Source organism: Hirsutella rhossiliensis (assembly GCF_020360975.1).
Source record: "Hirsutella rhossiliensis strain HR02 chromosome Unknown scaffold00001, whole genome shotgun sequence".
Classification (NCBI taxonomy): domain Eukaryota; kingdom Fungi; phylum Ascomycota; class Sordariomycetes; order Hypocreales; family Ophiocordycipitaceae; genus Hirsutella; species Hirsutella rhossiliensis.
This window is the reverse complement of record NW_025408667.1, coordinates 1,541,254-1,565,100: the sequence shown is the minus strand read 5'-3', so window position 1 is coordinate 1,565,100 and position 23,847 is coordinate 1,541,254. Positions and strand designations below refer to the sequence as shown.

The 23,847-nt window shown below is 44.6% G+C and overlaps 2 protein-coding genes across 2 annotated transcripts; one reads left to right on the top strand and one right to left on the bottom strand.

The window, feature by feature from the left end:
* Window positions 1-6,700: 6,700 nt before the first annotated feature.
* HRG_00211 (DDE superfamily endonuclease domain-containing protein) lies at window positions 6,701-7,624 on the top strand (the record flags this gene model as incomplete). Its single annotated transcript, XM_044858682.1, has 3 exons — window positions 6,701-6,717; window positions 6,797-7,034; window positions 7,157-7,624. 3 exons carry the CDS (start codon window positions 6,701-6,703, stop codon window positions 7,622-7,624), a joined length of 723 nt encoding a protein of 240 aa, XP_044725082.1.
* Window positions 7,625-16,691: 9,067 nt separating this feature from the next.
* HRG_00210 (ATP-dependent DNA helicase PIF1) lies at window positions 16,692-20,676 on the bottom strand (the record flags this gene model as incomplete). The annotated part of the gene is made up of 15 exons (XM_044858681.1): window positions 16,692-16,777; window positions 16,830-16,935; window positions 17,399-17,488; window positions 17,542-17,680; window positions 17,751-18,030; window positions 18,076-18,438; window positions 18,507-18,539; window positions 18,629-18,860; window positions 18,941-19,211; window positions 19,582-19,619; window positions 19,896-19,966; window positions 20,048-20,260; window positions 20,343-20,466; window positions 20,557-20,586; window positions 20,629-20,676. 15 exons carry the CDS (start codon window positions 20,674-20,676, stop codon window positions 16,692-16,694), a joined length of 2,124 nt encoding a protein of 707 aa, XP_044725081.1.
* Between the last annotated feature and the right edge of the window lie 3,171 nt (window positions 20,677-23,847).

Genomic DNA, 23,847 nt, shown 5'->3' with positions numbered 1-23,847 from the left:
GCAGTGAGGTAATGCTCTAATTTTGGTCCAGCATGAAGCAGTACCGAGTGTGAAGTATATGGTTATGTTATTATTTCTCGATATGAGTTACTCGCCGCACATCAAGTTCCAATTTTACATCATTATGACTCGTCGTATGATCCCTCAATCTATACTTTGTATACTTGCTAACTGTAAGGTGAATTTGCCCACTAAGCCCGATGAGCGTTGAAGACTGGACTATATATAGTTGTCTGCCTCCGACTTATGCAGTCCTGGAGTATCCCACCGGTTGACTCCACGTTGTATCATGTGGCCAGGCCACGGGTTATAGTCCGAGATGGAGACAATGCGGCAGAGAAGTGGGAGATGCTCCACTGTGGAAATAATAAACCCGGTAACATTGGGCCGTGTTCGAAATATGACCACATCGGGATAACCTCTGAGAGTGCCAAGCCTGAAGCGGGAGCCGACATCTTTACAGTACTTAGTGAAGGGAGCGGGCGAATGGCGGCCTACCTGGTTGCCCAAGAAGGCAGGTTAAGCCATGACGACCTACGTGCATCGTGGACGCGTGCCACCAAGGCGTGGTCGCTACTGTGAAGGGGTTTGCCTTGGCAGGCTTTACAGTGGGCCGGCCACGATGGAAGTTACCGCCGCATAAATTTTAAACTGTACGAATGGTTCAGGCTTCTTGCACTGAGTACGAAACTACTACCTATCGAGAGGGCCTTGACGGATTGCTGGTTAAGCATACAACACAAGACTGTATTAATAGGACGAGTAGGGGTAGCCCCAACTTGGGCTTGGCTTTGTGAAATCTCCTCATTTCCCCCCTCACATTGCAGGCTTCCAAGCCCCTTCATCATGCTAAGTCAGTCTTGACTCTTGCATCATCATGCCTAAAGCACTCTCTATCAATCGTCGTGCCCCTAAAAAGACCCATATCCGATCATTGCCCAATTCCCACTGAAAAAACCCAGACCATGCCTGGGAAGACAGCAAACCTACAACCAAACGGCCGACAACAGCGTCAACCTCGTGCCCAAGACGCCGGTCCGGCCAGCTCAGAAGGCCACCGACGACGCCGTGCAAACCGTCCTCAGGGCGCAGCAACGCGAGAGGGAGAATGTGGCTGTTAGGAACCTCGCGCTCTCCACTACATGGGAGAGAGTGGCGGGTAAGAATCCTCATATTCCGATAACGTGAATGAGTATTGACACCATGTCCGCAGCCCTTCTGATGGATATTCCGAGTAAATAGATGTCTATTCGACCATTAAGTCAGACTGCCCTGGCTCATCTTCGCCAGCCCAGAGAAGTCGGGTTCTCAGACGGCCGTCAAACGTCCGTTTCCCGCCCCTGCTGCCGTCGCTGGTCCCAGTGATCACCAATCTGGTCGAGACAATGCGACAGAAATATCAAACAATAGTATCGGCGAGCTCAATGAAGAGAGATCTTCGTCACAGGCTGGATCCTCGTCACCAATCCGGAAAGGCCGACAGCAGAAACGAATCTGACAGCCATACCAGGGCACACATTCCCCAAAAGACCCAACAGGTGTCTGACCAGCCCAGACTGGAACCTGCCGGCTTTTTAGATCTCTCGAGGTGCCTGCTTGATGTCTCCAGCGTCTGGCGTACATTTATGCCGCTGCGTTGGGCAACCTACACCGGTTTTTATGAAGCCATCCCGGATGATTCCGTCTCGCCGCGTCAAGTCCGTGGTATTCACGGCGAAACATCTGTCACCACAACTGCAATACGAGATGATTAACTTGAACTTTTCCCTCGGCTATCGACACTCGACGACGCATTCGACTCCGTCATGATCATCGTGGATCGCTTAGGCGAGGAGTGCTTCCTATAATCCGCCAATAAAGCAAACCCCCCATCGAAAACCGGAGAGGAACTAACCACGCGTCAATTGCAAGGCAACCGGGGGTATCCAAAGTCCGTTGTCTCAGATTGAGACCTGAAGATCTCTCAGTGGTGTGGAGACGGCATAACGCGAAGCTGCTATACTCAGTAGCGTACCACCCACAGCCCGACGACCAGATGGAGCGCTTCGTTCAGACTGTGTAAAGCGTCATTCGCGTATGGAACACATCCCTCGAGACTCTAAACAAATGGTCTCAGGCACTCCCGTTCATACAGGTCGAACTCAACAACGCACCGGCCGCGACGACTGGTCTCGCACCGAACGAGGTTCCCAAAGGCTCCAAGGCCAACACATTGGCTCAGTCGCTCACGGCCCATAAGCCACCGCTACCGGACATTCCTATGGCCCGAATAGCTTCCAAGCACGCAGCCGAGATCGCCTCGATGTGCATAAAGAGCAGAGATGACTGAGGCCAAAGTTTACCTGGGTCATGTATCAATCAACATGAGCGGGCATCTGCACTCACCTCTAATGCGATGAAGGAGAACTGCCACCATGCCAATTCACCTCTCCTAGTCTTATAATCTGAGCTCTCGGCTCATCTTTTAGACCCATTAGTTGATGAAACTCGTATGCTTCTCACAGCCGCGTCCGACCCTGCGAATCAAAACCTCGCCGGTCGGAAGGGGAGCTTGTACCGCTAAAATACTTCAAATTATTCGTTTCTATGAGAGCTCTCATCGTGTCTTCCCGACTCTTTTGTTTCCTTGATGTTATGTACATGAATATGTTGAGCTTCTTAAGGCTCTGTCTGATGCTGCGCAGTACAACCTCACCGTCATCAATAGAAACTTTTCAAGCTGATAGAGTACTGCTCTTTGGCATCCGACCCTCTCGATCGAGAACTGAATAATTGACTCGATTGCGATCTTGAGATCCTACCCGCAGCTGACAGCATCGGGGCACTGCGAGCACTCTCTTACCAGTGTAATCGCCTGCGTCTATGCGGAATGGCAAGTATTTGTTCGCATACTCGCCTTGGTCTTCTTCTGTCTCTATGATGTTGATCTGTAGCACGTCTGGATCGTCATCACCTACAGGGACGCGGTGATCAAATGTGACCCCGTAGTAGTCGATTTTGCTAGGGTCAAGATTTAGTTGCGGCCAGAATCACACGGAGTTAAACATACTGTCCGGCCGAAAGAGGTTGAACCCAGCCCAAGTATTCATCCCGAACAACAACGTCTGCAGACCCGATCATGTCGTCTCCCTTGCCGTCTTGATTATAGAGGACACGATACGTCAACCTAGCGAGTCTTTCGGCTGCCGACTGAAACCTAGTAGGTTCCCACACAGGGTGCTCAAGCCTCCATTTGAGGCCTTGGAGCAATTTTTCGACGGACACCAGCGGGCCCTCAATCGAGATTCGGAGAGGCTTTTCTAAAGGTGGCGGATGAAGGCTGTGGGCGGGATTCATTATGCAGTCTGGTATGTGAAGCTCAAGCGCCATTGAGGGACGATGTGGATGATCGTTTCGTGCAAACTGGCAAGTGCAATGATTCTGGCGTGAGGGGAGAGAGGTTTAGGACGAGGGATGTAGCATGCTATCTCACCAACAAGCACTTGACTACAAGTGCTTATATGCGTGCTCGGACATACCGACCTGCGTTCTTTTCAGCACCGGTTGCCGCGCGCCTGGGAATCGGCTGTTCTAGCTCAAGGTACATGCAGTCACCTTCTTTATTAGTTGTTAAGCAACCAAGTTCTTTGCATCAAGCTAATGCAGTCTGTTATGTCCAGGACTTGTTGGCCTTGTTTACGACCTGCGTATGCATGCACACTTGCTTTTCATCACCTATAAGGGAGGCCAGGAGCCAATTGTTGGTTCCATGCGGGCGGACATACCCCTTGGTTGATGTTCATTTTGCGTGCAACGCGACTCACACAGAGGTCTTTTTGTAGACGCGCGGAAGCCAAAGCCCAAGATGAATATAGTGCAGCACATCTATATCCACCTTTATTGTTGGTTGTAGAACAACGAAGCTCCGAAAGTTCTTCGCATCAACCGAATGCAGCGCATATGCCCGAGACTTGTTGGCCTTGGGTATGACTTGCGTATGCATCCTTCTCAATTATAAGAGCCTAAGAGCCAATGGTTTCGTACGGGCAGGCATGTCCCTTAATTGATGTCCGCTGTACGTGGCGCAAAATCCACACAGAGGCTAGGCGTGCGCAAGATGAGACTGAGGCTCATATGGTCAATACAGTTTGGCGAAGACGGTGCACCTTCCGTATATTGCGGACTTCCAGTATGAAAAGAAACCCAGCCGACTCTTCATGTCCTGTGATTTCTCAATCTCATCCTCTACGTTCACTAGAAGTCAAAGTTCGACTTCTCAAACTTGTTCCTTCTTCATCGGTATGTGATCACTGCCCTGCCAGCCCCAGTGTTCACAATCTTCAGCCCACCGAACTGAATGTCAGTCTGGAATCTTCTAACGAGAGCTAGAAAATGTGCACCTATGTTACCGACTACTACTCTTGCGGCCACATACGGCGGACTAACGAATATCCTTGCGCCAGACCTGGTTCTCGAAACTGTCTACCAACCTACCGAGACGGGCACATCTTTCCTTCAAACTGCGGCGCTCAGGCTTGCAACACGCCTCCCTCGTCGGATCGCAACAGATACCGGCGTTAGTGTATCGTGCTCACACTATATAAAATGAAACGACTTTGGGCTTCTCGAAGGTAGGAGAGGGGTTTCGGGCGAAGTACTTGCGGACTAGTTAGTTAAATACAGCTTACGTTCTCATTGTAGGTCAGTCACGCCTTGTCTACCTTGACGCTCTGCAGAAAGCCATCTAGCTCGGATCGAACTGAGCAGGCTATTCTTATATAAGTGGCGAGTATTAGGATTATCCCTAGCCTTGAAATCCCTGCGTAGGTCAGTTAAGTCAGGGCGTTACGAAATATCCATCCCCAAGAGGACGCACAGTCAAAGGCTGTGACGTCGGCGATGGTGGACCGACAAGGGACCAGACATGGTGCACTCGCGGACGCGCCAGGCTGCTTTGCGATACGAACCGATGCTGAAAAATGATGCCATGGGAGGATATGTGCGCTGAATTTGACTACGGCGTGAGTGAGCCCAAGAATGAGACAAGAGGCTGCAAGACAAAGTCTAACCCACGTCTCTTGCTGTTGCCCCGAATCGATGCCATCGTTGCTTACTGATAAGGTTTTGCGTCTTAGTAGAAAGAAGCAGTCGGTATGAGGTTGGCCGTAGCTGCGACTGCGAAAAGAAGCCCGCCACTTCCCCCTTGTCTCCTGTCCCCTCCCCTCTCTTCTTCTCTTTTTCTCTCTCTCTCAAGGCACAATGTTAACATTACTCTCAATATCGCTCGCTCTCTTGTTTCTACTCGCCTGCCCGCCTGTGCGCTCAGTCGCCGGCCCGCCAGTCTGTTTGCGCGCGCGCCTGCCCCCTCGCGAGCCGTCACCACCGCCGCCCTGGGCCCCTGACCTCCGACAGCAGGCGAGCTACCAGTCTTTCCGGACGAAAGTTTCGGCCTTCTTTCTAGGCGCGTGTGTACTTGTGCTCTTAGTTCGAGGATTACGAAAGGGGCACTGAGGGGTGGAATATATCCATGCACACGGCGTCCATAAAGCGGCGTCCGTAGCAAAGTGGTGCGTCGCGCATATCAATTGCCTTCGTATCTCGCGGCATGACCTGGCAAGTAAATCTCTTGGGGTAGCTCGTCGTCAAAAAGTTTGATGGGAGAGTAATCGCCCAGACCACCCTCTTCTACTGGTGTGTAGCCGTCGTGTCGGTCCTTGGTGCAAAGGCGGTACACATCTACACCCATCTCTCTGCCTTGGCGACTTCCAATGGGAATATACATTCCACTCTCAGGAGTTTGCTTTATGAATCATCTTACGGCTTAGTCTCGACAGACGGTGCTTCCCAGGCCAGGCGGTCTACTCCCAAGGGCCTTGGCGTGGATTGCCGCTGCGTTTCTTGTGGCCTTTGTAACCATCATCACCGGGAAGCGCATGTGGAGAAGAGGTAGTGATCGCTACCTCCTGTTATATTATGGGCGTGCGCCTCGACAGCGACGGAGGGAAAGCTGGGGAAGAGGACAGAAGACGAGATTTGGATTACGCCCCGATGTTGTGGGCCCGGGCACAAGCCTTGAGGGCTGTGCCGGTCTCGAGGGGGCCGACTCAGCTTTGAACAGACGGTATTATAGGTAAACTTAAAGTGCTGGTTATCTATATACAGCATCTTTGCTACCCTAGAAGCGACTCCAAAGTTATTAGGCATAGCCTACCAGATCTTGGGTGGCTCAATGTTGTATCACAAGCTAACATACTTGTTCCCTACTATTAAGGAGAGGGGGCATAAGAGGCCACAGTTATGCCTAGTAGACCTAATAATTATATATAAGGAAGCCTGCCTAACTAATATAACTCCCCTAGCCTAAGGATATTATATACCCGTGCCACGCCCCACTTTATTTGGAATTCGCAAGCTCCCACCTCCTAAAGTTGGTGCTCACCACCAGTATCCCCACACCACCGGAATACCCAGAATTTCGACTCCCCGACTTCAGCATCCCTATATCTTAACCAATTCACGATCTCGTCGATAGCCGAAATGGAAGCACGTGTACAAAACGCTCTTCGATATATTGAAAATTTTCCGGTGCTAAAGTCGCAACCGTAGCGCGAGAATTCGGTGTAACACGTGATCGATTGCGATACCGTCTTCAAGGCCGACCTCCTAAAACTGGCCAGCGAGCTAGAAATACGAGGCTTTCCGAACCAGAAGAGAAGGCCCTATGTCGCTATATCGATCGTTTGGATAATATAAACCTTGCGGTACGCGTCGAGTTCGTTACTGACGCGGCAAACTGTATCTTGCGCGAGCGGTCTAGCCAGCGCGACGCTCCTACCGTGGGGCCAAACTGGACTTCTCGCTTAAAGCGTCACGGCTACTTCAAAAGCGCCAAAAGGCTTCAAGCAGAGCGCCAAGTCTCCGAGAATCTTACACGAGTTAACCAGTATTTCCAGCATCTTCGGCAGGTTATCCAAGACAATGGTATACCTCCTGAGGATATCTGGAATATGGACGAGACTGGTTTTCGCATCGGGGTTGGAAAAGACCAGCTGATTGTGACAAAACGGAGGAGAGCTCATTATTTTGGCATTCCTGAGAATAGGAATCCGCTACTGCGATCGAAGCTATCTCGGCGAATGGGGAGGTTGTTCCGGCTTTTTTGATACTCGCTGGCCAGATGCACATGGCTTCATGGTATCAAATACCTGAGCTAGATCCTGACACAGTTATTCGACCCACGCCTACTGGTTACTCAAACGACGTGATTAGTCTGGAGTGGCTCCAGCATTTTGACAAGCACTCGGAAAAAAGCTCAAGAAGCTCGAAGCGACTTCTAATTCTTGATGGTCATGGCTCTCACCATACCAGGCAGTTCATTGAATACTGCGACAACCACAATATTATTCCCTTCGGCATGCCGCCTAATCTCACGCATGCACTTCAGCCTTTGGACGTTGTCGTTTTCCAGCCCCTAAAGCACTATCACGCCAAGGCTTTAGATGTCATGGTTCGAGATGGCCTCGTCAACATAACCAAGCTTGAGTTCTCTCCTGCATTCAACAAGTACGATTGCATGCTTTCAAGGAGAGTACTATACGCTCCGCATTTCGCAAGACAGGAATCTTCCCATTCAATCCACAAGTAGTACTTCAATGTTTGAAGCTCGTCAAGCCACGACACCCACACCTCCTCCCAATTCAGGACCACACTCCTCACCTTTCGAGACACCATTGACTCTACGACAAATAAACAAGGTAGCGGACAAATTAGATCTCGTCCTTGAAGACGATAAAAGCCTGGATCCCGACTTTTCTCACGATCTCAGTCGATTTATTCGAGGATCGCTATCTCTGGCGACTGAGCTCGTGCAGACTAAAAGGGACTTGGGACGAACCAAAATGGCGGAGCGGATCCAAAAACAACGTAAGGCTATGAAGAATATACAGTTACAATCAGGAGGAGTATTGTCAGTGGCCCAAGGACGGGAAATGGTGCAACAAAGGGAGATGATCAGATTGCTAAAGCAAGGAAGGTAGTAGAAGACGCGGAGAAAAGGCGCATAACGCACGCAAGCGATGGTTTGAGGAAGCAGCAAAAAGGCACGCCAATGGAGGGTTCAGGAAGGTTAGAACGAGTGGAAGTACGCGATTCTGAGCGTGGTACGCGGTGGTTGAAGCGATTCTAGGTCGGGGAGTCGAAATTCTGGGTATTCCGGTGGTGTGGGGATACTGGTGGTGAGCACCAACTTTAGGAGGTGGGAGCTTGCGAATTCCAAATAAAGTGGGGCGTGGCACGGGTAGGCCTAACTTAGGTATAGAAATATCTTAATACCCTCTTTTAGCTAGCTATATATAGTTAGGCCTTGACTACAGAGCCGACCGGTCTGCCTAACGAGCCGACCAAATATGGGGAAAGTGTGGCTAGTCGAGGCGCAGCGACGATACCGCAGAATTAGGTGTGCGCGTTCCCCGCGCCTACTGCGCGCCCTCTATACGTACCTGCCTGCCTTATATAAAGTAAAATAAAGCTATTTGCACCTACGGGCACGAAGGCAGGCATAAGCTGCTTTTTATATATTCGGGCTCGAGGCTTAAAGATACGTTATTTTATCGAATTAAGCCTTGCTCGCCCGCCTACTTGCCTACGACGCTTTATATCTTTATAGGAGGCCCGTATTATATAATTCTCGCTATACCTCGCCTTTTGCTTAGACTTCCCTATCCGCCCTATCCTATCTATCCTCTTACGAGACCTATTATAAGGGCATCGCGATAATAATTTCGTCTTATATCTCCTTAGCTGCCGCCTCTATCTCTATATCGTCTACTATATCGTCTACTATATCGTCTACTATATCGTCTATATTAGTAGCCTAAGGGTCTCTAGTAAGCTTATCGTTAGAGACTAGCGTGCGGCGTATAGCTCGTTAATATACTTATAGTATACGCGTGCCTAGCTTATACGTATCGCTATACTATTAAAGATATTATAAGCTTTATATAGTAACTATTACGGTAGCCCTATTAGTATTAAGAGCTAGCGGTGCTATTAAGGGCGGCGGCCTTATAGCCTCGGCTCGTTCGATGCTTTCTATAATATCGTAAGCTAATAGGTCGCGCTTTATACCGCGTTTCTCGAGGTTAAGAGCGCCTTTAGGCCTGCCTTTACTATATATAATAAGCGGCTTAAAGGGAGCCCTAGGGCCTATAAAAGAGGCTTTTATAATATACTAAAAGACGTTAAAATCTTTAAGCTATAGCGATACGTTATTATTAAGCTATTTAAAGATAAGATACTAGTATAGTAAGCCTATACTAGTATTAAAGCTATAAGGGCAGCGGCTTAATAGCTATATAAGCCTCTTTATCTATATATTCGTTTAAATCGTATAGTATTATTCGGCTATAAGCTTAAGCGCTTAAGATAATACTTTTTCGCGGATAAGGAGATAGAGGTTCTTAAGGGTAAAGGAAGAGATCTTATATATATTATAACGCCGAATAGCTTTAATTTTAAAAGCCTAATACGCCTAGAAGGTAGCGAATTTATAAAAGACCGTTATAAGGTCCCTTATCGACGATTAAAGGAACCGCTTTATTAATAAATAAAGGCCCTTAACGATAAAGGTTATTATATACCTAAAGTAATAATACCGGTTAATAAAGTAAGCGACGATCTTTTCTTTCTATAGTTTAAGCTAGGTCTATAGCGTATAGCGTATAGCGGCAGCTAGGTGCCTAGACGCTTTATAGGCTTATAAGCGTTATTTAAAGTTATTTATTATATTTAAGCTAATAAGAGTCTCCTAGTCTTTAAGGAATAATAAGAAGCTTACGGCACGCTTAACCTAGCCCTTACTATTACGTATAGCCTTAGGAAAGTAAGCTTTATATTTAGTAAGTATATTCTTACTAACGTACTAGCGGTAAAGTAACTAGGCTATCTTCTCGAGCTCTTAGAACGCGTTAAGGGCGTTAATAAGGGCGAGGTCGCGGTCTATAACGATAACCTAAAGGTCTCGCGTAGAGAGATATAAGAAGTGCATGTAAAATGCACGAAGGTGAAATTGGAAGTAAGGGGACAGACAGGTAGGGCTAAGCTGTTTGATTCTTACGGGGGCAGCAATTACGGCAGGGGAGTAATTGTTATATTGCCTTAATTGTCCTTCTTTCCTCTATCTAACGCCCCTCTTTATACCTATCTAGTATCTTAATTAACAAAGAAGATCCTACTCAAAGAAGCTACTAGTGTCCTTTTAACTACCGAGCTTTTTGCCGGGTTTCCCCCTCTTTTTCAGCCGTTGCTAGCATATCCGTCTTATCTTTCGCCACCTCTATAGGAAGCTATCGCTACTTCTACTTCCCCTTATAACCCTACTTTAATAGGGACGAGGGCATATACCTAAAGCACGCGTAGTACGTATCTAAGGATTAGCAGAGCAATTAACTACGTAATTATCTAATTATTTAGCCTATATATAGCTTTAAGGGCCTTAGGTTATAAATATAAGTCTTAGAGATTTCTTTACTCTATGCCTCTTCGTCTCTACTAGAGTCGCGCAACTAGCGGTATCTACTTTAAAGGGGAAAAACAAAAATTTAAATTAACTATAATTTAAGAAGATTCCTAATTAGATAATCGAGGTCTTTATAACGCCTTTAAGTATACTTAGAAGTAAGTTAAAAGGGGAGTGCTAGGGGTCTTATCCCCCCCCTAATAGGCTAATATCTATAGGGGTGCGATCTTACTTATTAAACTCCTCCCTAGTAACTTTCTAACCTAGGATACTAATAGAAAGGGCGCAATAATAACGGGTAAGGTTCTCTTCCTAAGTATATAAGTAAGTAAATAAACCGTTAATAGAACTTTTCTCCTTTACTATAATCCTTTCCCTTCGCGTCCTTTATTCCTCCCTTTACCTACGAGCTACTCGTTTAGCTCTTTCCTATTTTTACTTATATACTTCCTTCTTTAAATAATTATCTACTACCCCCTATATACGCTCCTAAGTATTCGCGCTTATTATTCCTAGAGGCGTTAGGGAAACAAAGTAGTTAGCGTCTTTACTAGTCTATAGCTTTAGGTATAGCTAGATTAAATAAGCTATAGAGTCTTATAGGCTAATTATTATCGCGTTACTAGTAGTCTTACGTAAATATATAGAATTATAGTTATTAATATCCTAGCGGTAGTTCTAATATATTCCTAGGTTTTTAACTCCTTTAACCTAGGAGGGTTTAAAACCTAGTATAAACCTTATAAGGACTATAGCTAGAGAGGCTATTACTATACTTCGTTTCTAGGAAGTAACGGGGCGTGCTATAGGCGTTACTAGAGTCTTCGGCCTTAGGGTAATTAACCGAGCGCCTAGTAATTTCGGAGTCCTAGGGCGAGTTAGTAGTTAGGCTATCTACCTTTCTTTATTACTAGCTCCTTATTAGGTTATTAGCGGGGGTATAGTTATAAGTCTTTCGCTCCTTTATATATTTAAAGGAGTTATTAATAGCGGGCGAGGAGTAGGCCTAATTAGCTATATATTAAAGGGGGAGAATAAAGGCGTCGTTTCTATATAGATAAAGGGACTAATAAGGGCGCTTAGCTCTCTCCTTTATAGGCTCTAGGGTAGGGATCCTATCTTAAGGTTACTTAGGGAAAGGCTACTTAGTTTAAATAAGGAGCTTAATTCGGTTAACGCTTAAGGTAACGAAGGACTAGGTCTATTCTCGATTCCTATTAACGTAATTAGATAATTAAGGGTCTTTTTAAAGAGGAGTTTTATAAAGAAACCGCGCGTAGCTTAAACGATTAAGTTAGGTTGCTCCGTAAGGGTAGCTAGTATAGATAGCTCCTTTCTCGCTTTCCTTACTATATAAGCTAGTTCTATATCTCTTTAGAGCAGTAGTCTTTATCTAGTAGGCCTATCTAAGAGGTTAACTACCTCTAGGACTTCCTAGAGGTCTTATTCTTCTTAGTCTCCTAAGATAATACGGTTATATTAGTAAATCCGCTCGCTCCTAGGAATCCTTATAGGAAAGACTCTACTAAAGGTCGTTAGACCTTAATTAGATAGTATCCTTTATAGTCGTTTAACCCCGCTATTAAACTACTAGGAAACTCTACCGCCCTATAATATCGCTTATATATAATTAAGCTCGTTCGCCGCGATAGCTTAGATTCCGTATATTAGCCTATCGATATAGCCTTTTATACTTATCCTCTCGTCTAGCTTAAAGAAATACTAGTCTTAATATAAGATCTTATCTATTTATAAGGCTTCTTACGTTACCCTATACCTTTACTCTAGAATTACTTTAACTTTTAAGTATTACTATTTAAATATCTTAAGGTATAGCTTAACTATGCCTTTAACCTAGTATTAGATTATTATTAAGGCTAAGTAGCTATATTCCTACCCTTCTTACTAGGCGGTATAAGGGACTAGCGTATAGGTAAAGTTATAAGGAACTTAGAGGATATAAAGAAACTACCGCTATACTTATAGGAATATATAGAGTCTAGCGTATCGTCCCTCTTTCTAAGTATTAAAAACGACTAGGTTTCCTTCTCTATAGTCTTAAAGGAACGCCCCTTAGTAGAGTCCCCCTTTATTTATACCTACCGAAAAGTTAATAACTCTAGTTATATACCTTTATTTATACGCGAAGCGACTAAGGTTAAAGGTAGGAGCGGTAAACTTAATTAAATACTCCTTATTATTTAAGTATTTATAGTACTTCTTATATCTATCTTCTATATCTTTAATAGGTTCCCCTTAGTAGTTAGTATAAACTAATAGTAGGTAAGGTAAGGGGTATACTACGTTCTTAATACCTCTTATTAAGATTTTAATTATCGTGCTAAGGCTAAAGCTTATAGCCTATCGTTTATCGATAGCTCTATAGAGAAAGTTATATACGTCGACGATATACTCTTCTTAGCGGGCCTTATTCCTAGCGAATCCGTTTATCTTTTTAACGCCCTTATATATTATCCGAGCGTCTTTAAAGGTAATATCCCGCTAGTTAATAGGGCCTATTAATATTAAGTATTAACGATCTCTATAGATATACTAAGGAGGTTACTTCTACCTATAAACGTCTTATTAGTCTTAGTCTATAAATTTTTCCTTATCTTTAGCATAGAAGCGCCCTTCGCCGCCTTCTACTTTAACTTTACTATAGTAAGTAGGTAAAATAGAGCTCTTACTCCTAAATAGTAGTGCGCTAAAGAAGATAGCGGTATTCTTAGGGAGGTCTATAGCTAGGCCTAGGATACTATTTAGGTTCGCCGCTATATCTTAGGAAAGGGTAGAGTAAGCGAAAGAGAGGGAGAAAATAAGATTAAATAGTTAGGGTTAGTAGTTCTAAGTTATAACGCTAAGAGGCTAAGTATTATATATATATATAAGAGTTATATTAGTAAAGGGGATTATTATAAGTAGGGAAGTATATAGAGTATATATATATATATATATAAAAGGAAGAAAAAGGAAGAAAGAAGGAGGGTATAGTAAGAGGAATAAATAGTTATTAAAGCGCGTAGTTATTAGTTACTTTAGCTAGCCTCTATAGCGGTAAGGTCTTAGGCGTATTTAAGGGTTACGCTTAAATAGCTTCTTCTACCGGTTATCGATTAGTAAGCTATTTAATCTCTACCCTTTTCTTTTCCTTTTTACTCTTTCCGTTCCTCTTTTTCCTCTTCTCTCTTCTATCTTCTTTATTTCTTTAGACCGCTACCTCTTATCTTCTCTTTTTATAACTACCTCTTCTTCCTTATTATATCTTATAAGACCGCTAAACTTAAAACTAAAGAGCTATTAAATATCGTTAACCTCTCTTTAACTACTCTTTTATAACCTTCTTTTATTACTACTACTCTTCTTACTTAGAATTATCGTACTAAGGTCTTTCCTTTTTATATAAAGTACTTTTAAGTAATAACTATCTAACTTATTTAATCTCGCTTAGCTCGTTCTAACTATCTTCTTCTATAGATCTATAGTTACTTTAAGACCTAGGTCTATAATAAGAATAATATCGGTTACTAAAGGTTTCTAATTTATATAGAAATTACCTTTTAGTTATAGGTTCTATTAAAAGCTCCCGATATTATTAGGATTAAAGCGCGCGGTCGCTCTCCTCTCTCTTACTTTCTTAAAAGCACGCTAGGTTAATATAATTAAATCGTCTTCTATACCCTTTATTATAGACGTTAGCTAGTAACCTATATCCTTATAGAAATCGCTTATCCGCGTAAATACTTCTTTTCTTAGCTTAGTTTAAGGCAGTAAGAATACTCTTAAGTAGTCTTAATTACTTTATATAGAACTTATAATCCTTACTTTTATTAAGGGTATATTTAAACTTATTAAATAACTATAACTTCTGCTTATAAGTATATTATATTTCCTTTTTATAAGTATATCTCTCTTTTAAGTACTACCAGCGGTTCTTACGCTAACTATATCTAGGATTCGACTAAAGCGCTTATTTATAAATAGCGGTACTTCCCTAAATACTATAAGGCTACTTATAACCTTAATAGATTTACTAACTATATATATAGTTATAATTTCTATACTAACCTTAAGACTAATAAATTTTATAATAAGTATATTAGTAATAAGACCGCCCCTTATCTTCTTTATAATATCCTTAATTACTTTAGTCCTACTAAGGATTTAAAGGAAGGGGAGGAAATTAACCTTATACTTATTTTACCTAGAAAGAGATTATATAGGTTTAACGAGCTCTCTCTTAAGTAATAATTAAATAGTCTTTAAGTTTACTTTATAGTAGTCTATAGTAGGTTTACTAGGAGTAGGTAGCCTTATTTAGTTACTATCTTTAGCGGTAAAAGTTTTTCTCTTAAGGTTCTATACGTTTAATCTAGTAAGTCGAAAATATATTAAAATTTATCTTATAAGCGCGTTTATTTTCGCTATAGCGGGTCTCCCCCTTTATAATAAAGAATAAACGTCCCTATCTATAAAGTAAAAACTCTTATTTTTAAGGGAGGTAAGTAGTAAGAATATTCGTTTTCTTACTTTATTATTTAATTATATCTCTATTTATCTTCTTTAGGGTAGTAAAAGGTAGGTTATTATTAAGGAAGGGTAGGAAATATTATCTTTATCTACTTAAGGAGCCTTAGGTAGAAAATATAAAACGATAAGGTAGTAAGTAAGGCGCTTATAAATATCTTAGCTACTATAGTCGTCCTTCGATTAAATAGTTAGATAGTGCCTTAGTTACTAGTTAGGTTCTAGCGTGCTTCTTACGATAGTTATAGATTTTTATCTTTACTGCCTTTTCCTCCCTAGCTCTTTTTTTACCTCCTCCTTTTCTTATTAAATTAGCGTCTTTAAGGCTCCTATATAAAGATCCTTTTTTACTTTACTAAGTTACGGTAGCTAAACCTTAATTATATACCTTAGGCCTTTCTTAGGTATCTATAGTCGCTTTTCTTCCTCTTCCTAGCTTTAATCTTTCTAAGGTTTATTAAGGAGTCGTTATAACTATAGTACTATTTAATCTAAGGCTTCTCTACTTAGTAGGAGTAGTAAATTATCTACTTCGTCTATTATTTCTTCCTTCCTCCTCTTATTAAGAGTAATCTTATCCTAGAGTAACTAGTCGTCCTTAGTAAAGCATTACTAACCTTCCTTATCCTTTTTAAACTTCTTTAAATACTCTCCTAGGATTATCTTATTAAGTATAATTCTATTTAAAGTCTTAATCCTATACGCCCTAGACTACTCTAAGCGCGATACTACTTAAAAGGGACCGTTCTACCTTATCTAATACTTAGCTTACTTCCCTAGATTATTTAATCGTCTTATATTAAATAGTAAGATAAGATCTCTAAGTTATAGGCTTTCTTTCCTTATCGTATACTTATTAGCTTTATCCGTCCTCTCTATTAATTAATTCTAATATCTTATTACTCTTTTCTTAGCTTCTTCTATATTTTTTTCTTTTCTTTCTAAAACTTATACTTATACTTTAAATAATTCTTCTTTTATCTTTACTTTATCCTAGTCGATTAGTCGCTAAGTTAGGTATTCTACCTTAAAAGGTAGTACTAGTTCCTATTTATATAGTAGGTAGAAAGCTAATATTCTATAAGACTCTCTAACTACTATTTAGTTTATAAGGATTACTTAGTTAAGGTATTTAATCTACTTACCTTTTTTCTCTGCTATTTTTATAAGTACTATTATTAACCTCTAGTACCCTTATTTTACTACCGCGTTTGCTTTTAGATTATATACCGAAGTTTAAATAACTTTAACGCTTATATCCTCTAGGATATACTTAAAGTCTTTCTTTATTTCGGGCCCTCTATTAATTATAGCGTATAGTATTACGCCGTACTTATAAATAATAAAGAGTATAAATTTAGTTATAGCTCCCGCGGTAATTTCTTTAACTAGGGTTACTTCTACCTATTTAGTAAGGTCGTCTTATACTTTTAAAATACTTCGAACACCCGTTAAGTTGCCAATGCAAGGGGCTTAACGGCTGAATATCCAGCCCGAAGGGTGAATATCGTATACCTGCACTCGACTTTCTTAAGGGGTACCCACTAGAACCCCCCTTCCGCCTTCAGCGGCTAACCAGCCGTTCGAACTACTTCCTGGCAGGCCCAGTCTAACTATAACCCTATATCGTACCCCCCCCCCTTCCCTGTAGCTTGTAGGAAGACGACGTTTAGTCACGGTAGAGTGGTGGATACAGTGGATCGCTCAGCTGTTGACCCTGACGCCGTTGTTGGTCAGCGAGGCGCATCTTCATCCCTGTCTCATAGTTAGCCGTGAATGCAGTACGTAGGAAACGCAGGCGTATAACCTTCCGTCGGCGTGTGGTTATAGAGGCTCTGACGATCGAACGGCGCCTCAAGGAGTAAGCCTTGGAGCGAGGTAACCCGTGAGACGGCAACATAGCTAATACCGGCCTGGAAGTCGCGTGTAGCGAGATCAGTAACTATTTTATCCTTTGTTAGGCTCTGGCATTTGTGAACAGTAATAGCAAACGCCACGATTAGGAAACTGCGTGCGAGCGCAGGTCTCGTTGCCCACAAGGAAGTCCCGCCTGACTGGCAGGATGGGGTGAGATTTTCCTGCCCTCGTTAGTTGTTAGATACGGCGGTCCGTCGTAGCTATCAAAGTCCACCATAATAACGGCTGGGGGGTCTTCCAATGGATCGGCGCCTGCGCTCCAGGCGATATCGTATACAGTACCCTGAGCACCGTTAACTAGGCCAGCTGATTGCCACAGATTAGTCGTGAGCATCACCCTGGTGCCCTTAGCAACAGGAACTTGTTAGATAGATTGCCAGCATTGTTGCTTGGTGCCTGCCCAGCGCCGTTGCCGTGATTCTTTGCCTCCACTTGTATTGCCGGGGCGTTGAGATGCACCATATGCTCGTGGTTGTATTGGTTGACCCGTGCCTTTGTAGAATACACTCGCAAAGCGGTCCTGAAGCCGTCAAGCTCGCCCGCGGTAGCCTGGCCTGTACCCGATTGCTAAGGAGGTTCCAGGATGGTATAGATAACTTTACATCACGCAGTTCCTGCAACGCCTGACGGAACTGGGCCTGATCATCACCAGCCTGGCGCTGTGCCGTGGTCAGGAAGACGGTGCGGTCAAATAGGCGGTAGGCCACCTGCCCTCTCCTTTCCAACGAAGACAGGCCGGTGCTAGTCGAATACAGGGCTTTTGTCGGACTGGTGGTAACTGGAAGAAATCGCCCACAAGCACAACGCTCACACCACCAAAGAACTCGAGGTTACGCTGTGGAAAGGCTTGTCGCAAACGGGAATCGATCCGCGCGAGCTGCTCAAGCCTAGCATGCTCTTTTCATCGATAACGAGGTATTTGATGTGCCGTAGGCGGGACTGAAGGGCGGCTGCGTCGGCCGGGGGAAGGTCGGTGAAAGTACCGCCTACTGGGAGGCGCAGCAACGAATGAATGGTGCTGCCCTGTATCTGGTTACTCGCAACGCCTGTTGGCGCCACGCGGCATATAGGGCTAGGATTCGGTAGGGCGGCTGCCTGAAGATGGGAAGAAAGCACCTTGATAAGGAACGACTTGCCTGTGCCACCACCACCATCAACGTGGAGAAGGATTTGAGCAGGATTTTGCGCCTGGAAGTGGCCCATGAATGTGTCGTACACGAGCCGTTGTTGCGTATTCAGCGTATTACGCCAGTGAGGGCCAAGGACCTCCACATCGTTGGCCATGGGGTGGCTAGCGATAAGGTCTTTCCAGTAGCCGTCTCGGAGTTCCGGATAAGTACCCACATGCTGTGTCCAGTCGTAATTGATGTCGATATCGCGGCGGCCAAGTAGGTCAAGATCTTCCTGGGTAAGGGAGTTGTCAGGTAAAAGGGCGGCGAGGCGAATCCAGTCTTCGTCATCAAATTCTTCCTCCACAGGCAGAGCCTCGTATTGATCATCTTGAGGCTGTAATCGAGCCTCTTTGGCCGACCGTAATGGTCATCACCATGACTGTGATGCTGCCAACAATAGGAGAAGGCCTCAGCGTGAGAACCAAAAGCTGGCCGTCAACTGTGAGGAGATCATCAACCCGCCGATGTGGGTGGTTTAATGTTAGCTTTACACGACAGTAATCTGACCACTGTTGACCTTCTGGATCAGCCTGATAGCGAGGAAAGTAAACCAGCACTCGAGGCCTGCCGTTAATGTTGCCTGGCTGCCATTGCTTCCACTTGGAAGGGTCCCTAGGGCGGAAATTCCAGCATTTCAGGAAGGAGACGTAGCTTAGGTCCGCTAGGGCTTCCGGGCGTTGAGTGTACTTTTCGTAAACGTTGGGGGCCTCGTCCACCTCATCGCCGTCAATACGGAGGAGCGGGAATGCCTGTCAGGATTACGACAGTCGACGTACAGGCAAGTTCGTGACCCTTCCTGTAACGGCAGGCCGAGGAGCAAGTGGCTGACCTCCTGCTTCGAGTAATCCCGCTCCGCAACCAGCTGATTGAGGAGCTTTGACGTGAAGGAAATCAAGGGGTTGTGGTCCTTGACCCGGGGCATCAGGGCCTTCCCAATCTGGGCAAAAGACTCGCTCTTCTTTTCCGACTTGGAGCAGTATTTGGCCGCGTAATCGATTACCTGCTGTAGACTCGTGCAAGGCGAAACATCTGTATTGGCTAGCCACGCAACGGTAAGCAAGCGGTTGTAGTGGTTAATCTGGCCATCGTTCCGCTCGCCCCTAAAGCTCCAGTGTTTAGAGTGAGGAACCTTGTCAAGGAGGCTAGTAGGCGCTGGCCGTGAGGAAATCCAAAGCGGCACTCCACCTGCTTGGTATGCTTATTGAGCTGCATGCAGTAGTTGTTGCAGCGGTGGCGTTGCACGCGGTTGACTACCATCGATAGGAACTGAACGGTAAGGGATGTTCCAGTAGATTACCGATCAGGGGTTCCCTTCCCAGGAGCCTGTATTCGCTGTGGCTCTGGGTTCACTGCAGATACGTGGTATCCCCAGATGCGAGCGAATTGCCCGGACTGATCGTTGTCAGGATCTAAGTCTGGGTGGCCACTTAGCCAATATAGGCCGTGGTGGTGACTGGAACCCTGCCCTGCCACTCGTAGCGGCCCCAAGAGTCCGTTAGGTTGAACTTCTGCTTCAAGACAATAGCCTAAACAGCGCATAACGCTTATGAAAGTGGTACGCAGCGATGTGGGCGTTGTCTCGCAGTAGTTGCCGGGATAGAGCCATCCGCGCCGCCTCAGGAGCTGTTTGCCACTCGTCAAATCGAGGCATATGGCGGTATAGGGATTCCCAGTGGTAATCGGCTGCACTTGCAGTAGCGAAAGGCCGGGCTTGCCTAGATTATAGGCATATGCTTCCAACTCCTTCCTTTGTTTATACCAATACGGCCGGGTGCCCTAATTACTGCGGCTTGGCGCGTGATCGACTGGATCAGGACCTGAGCCTCCGGCTCGTCAGGCTCAGCCATTGCTTCCTCTAGGTCGGCGCGTGTAAGGGGCTGACGGCGGCTGTCGCGTTGCTTGACGAGGTAGTCACTTCGCTTTCGGACCTGCGCACGTAACAGCGTGTTGAGGGCGACGAAAGGCCACGTCTTATGGCGGGCGAAACGTCCGTCATGCCATCTCATCGCATGGGCAAGGTAGTCCTGGAACGTGATGCTCCGTAAACGAGGCTCCACGAAGTCGGCCTTGCCGTCAGGGTAGAGGGTAGGGAATGCAAGCGTTAGCAGCGGCTGGGAACGGTTGAATTCGTCGATGGGGGTCCTGCGAACTGAAGGCAGCGGCATCTGGTGGTGAGCCTGCGCGTTACACGGTATATGCTCCACATCAGTCATACGCTCAGGTTAGGGTACCATCAAGAAATCGGGACTGCAGAGCGTTCAATTCGGTATCGGTAACCTGCAAATTCGGGATCGCTGATGCATCGGCATCGCTAGGATCCTCTTCCACAGCCTCCTCGACGGGGCCTTTGGGGACCTCGCCGTCAGGTATGTCAGCCACTTGGCTGGCAATGGAATCAACTATGTTGCCATCAAGAGGAAGCCGGTGCAAGCGATTCTGACTCACGACGATATCGCGATAGCCCCGGTGGTGGCGCTGTAGGTAGTGCAGCCACGCCAACAGGCATGAGCGGCGTACCCGCAAATCGCGAGCAAACTGTTGCCGGAAGCGAGGGCTGCCCTCCATATTAGGAGGCCGCAGGAGGACGACATCTAGCTCTTCAGGTAGGACCGGGAGCTCTTCAAATAGCCTGCCAACATTGCGAAGGAAGTGGACAACATGACCGCGATATTTATATTGAGCGCCACGTACCTGCAGGACCTTCACATGTACGTGAACTCTAGCAATGAGCATCTCCTCGACCATCGTTAGATCGGGTAGATCGCTCGGGACTTCCCAAAGTCAAGGTTGTTCGCAGCGCTAAAGAAGTAGGGCTCGTTGGGGCCTTTCTTCCTGTCTCGACTAATGCAGCGGCTGCAGATTTTCAAGCTATTTCGCTTCATATCGAACCAACGCTCCTGGCAGCGAATGCAACTATGCATCTTGTCGTCATTCAGGGCAGTATAGAACTCGCGCACAAGGGCTCGATCCCCTCACAAAGGGCAGGCAAGTCAAGGTCCCCTGTAAAGGCGGATCAACTATCTGATCGAACTGTCGCTCTTCAGGCTGTGGCCGTGGCCGGGGTTAATGTTGACTCGACGTGTATAGCGGCCGCGGCGACGACTCTGTGGCAGTAATGAAGGAGGGTACGAGGCGATTCCTTCGGTATAGGCGTGCCTTGCACAACAGAAGCCGATGGGAGAGTGCCTTGAGGAATTGGCGTTTCTGGAATCGGCGTGCCCAGAACTACTGTTGGCAGGCCAAGGGTAGGAGGGGTGGGGGAAGGTCCCTCTACCGCGCTTGAGGTAGATGGCCCCGGCAGAGGTCTAGGCAGTCCCTGGAGTGCGGGCGCCAGGGCACGGCATAACGTAGATGTGGCAGGGGGTCGTAAGACTTGCACACACGCAGGCGTTGGCGCAGCCCGCCTTGGAGGCGTCAGGTTAGCTAGAGAATCGGTCCGTTTCGTGGCTCTGCGTGGCGATAGCCTCAAGGCGAAATTCCGCATTGCGGCAACGGCGGCTCGAGATTCGGTTACCCGTTCCTTTCGGCGTGCCCTACAGCTAGCACAGTCTCTTGTAAACTTCGTAGGGTCCTTGACGCTTCGAAATTCGACTTCGGGCAGGTCTTGCTTGCAGGTATGGCAATTCCGAACTGCCTGGGGTATGTCGTCCTCCATCTGGCCGTATATGTATCCACCTCTTACCCTTCAGACTGCTAGAAGAGACAGAATAACCGGAGAATCTTGGGAGGTGGGCCGGCTGCCGAGGTAATAGGTGAACCTATAAACCGTTAGTAACATGATTAGTTTGATAGATTGGGCAGAAAGAGAAGCAGCCGCTATGTAGGTTAGTGTAAAGAGTGCCTAGCGACCCAGTAAATTGATGGCATGGATGGAAGAAAGGAAGAACTGGAAGCTCTTGGAGAGCCTGCCAAGCTGGCCAGTTACCTAGTCAACGCTCAGGGTAATTTTGCGGGCCTTCATTTGGTGACGTTATCGGCCGACCAATCCGCGCACGAGTTGAGCACAAGCCAGGCCAATTAGCCAATCAGAGGAGGTTTTATGCTCGAATCTTTCTGACTGAGTAGAACGCCCTTCGGGCTGAATAAGGTATAAATACCTATAATTAAATAGTATATACTAGCTATTAAAGTAAATCTTACTTATAGGGTAGCTAGGCGCGGTCGTAGTTATAACTTCCTAGGGTCTTTTAGTCGTAAAGTATTAGTATTCTTTATAAGAAGAGATTACGCTATAAATATCGTTTTAAAAGCTAGCTTACTAATACCTATCCTTTACGAATATATATATAACTTATTATCCTTTATATCTTATTTATATATAGTACTTTACGATAATCCTTTTCCGTTTTTTTAGGTCGTCTATAACTAGTATAGGTCCCCTTTCTTCCTTCCTATAAAGTCGCTAAAGCTTTTAATCTTTAACGTAGAAATTTAGACTCTTTAAACGTAACTTCCTATAGTTTTATTTAGAAAGGCCCTTTAGCCGTTTTAATATTTAAAGGAAGTCTATAATTATCCTCGATTCCTTTAAGTAGTCCCCTTATAGCTTAGTCCCTTATACTACGTTTAAGTAGAAGTCTATAAATTCTTTAATATCGCCTTCTATTTCCTTATTTAATATATTAAAAGGTCCTTTAGGCTTTCTTAAGAGTCTATTAGCTACGCTATTCTTCTTACCTTCGACGTATTATATAGTAAAGTTAAAGAGGAAAATATAGCTTATTTAGCGAGTTACTATAGCTCTAAGGACGTCTTTAAGGGCACCTTTTAGTTAATTAACTAAGACCTATATATTAGTTTCTAAGATAAAATATACGCTATATAAGTATATTCTTAGTCTCTTAAGCGCACTTAATATAGCCCTATACTCCTTCTTTATTATATTATATTTAGTTTCTATTAGTAACTACGTTCTACTTTCGAACCTTATAAGGCGCTTCTTTCTATCGACGATTTATATTAAGACTACCCCTTAGCCGAGCAAACTAGCATTATATATTAGAATAATATCTCCTCTTCCTAGGCTAACGTCGAGGGATACTAGAAAGACTAGATTAGTAATAGCTTCCTTAAGGGCAGCTATTACTTTTATTTATTTATCTCCTAATTCTTAATAGACTTCTTTCTTTAATAGGTCTATAAGGGGTTTTACTAAGATAGTAAACTATTTAATTTAGATTCGATAGTATCCTATAATATTAAAGAAAGCTTTAATATACGTTATATTAAGGTATCTTATCTATTCCTTAATTTTAATAACTTTAGCTTCTATAGGGCACCTTCTATTTACTCTATAGATATAACTAATAACTTCGGTTACTTACTAGTAGAATTTCGATTTAGCCCCTATAATCGTATAACTAGAGAGTTCGACGTTAACTAAGACTTTATCGAGGTTAATAAGGTATTTAAAGATAAATCTCCTTACTCCTAGCGCTACCTCTTTATTATTATACGTTATATCGGGCCCCTTAATACCTATATTATCGAGGAAATTCCTAGAGATATTCGGTATAAGGTCTTATAGGATTCTTTATATTATCCTTATAAATTAGCCGACTAAGTTTATAGCCCCTTAAGGGAGTATATATATATATAAAAGGCTAATAAGTATCGCGAATATCGTTAAGTTACGGCTTTTAATATTAAGAGGGATCTAATTATAGCCTAAAAAAAGGTCTAAGAGGGAAAGGATCTTATATATCGAGAAGTAGTCGCTAAACTCGTTTATATTCG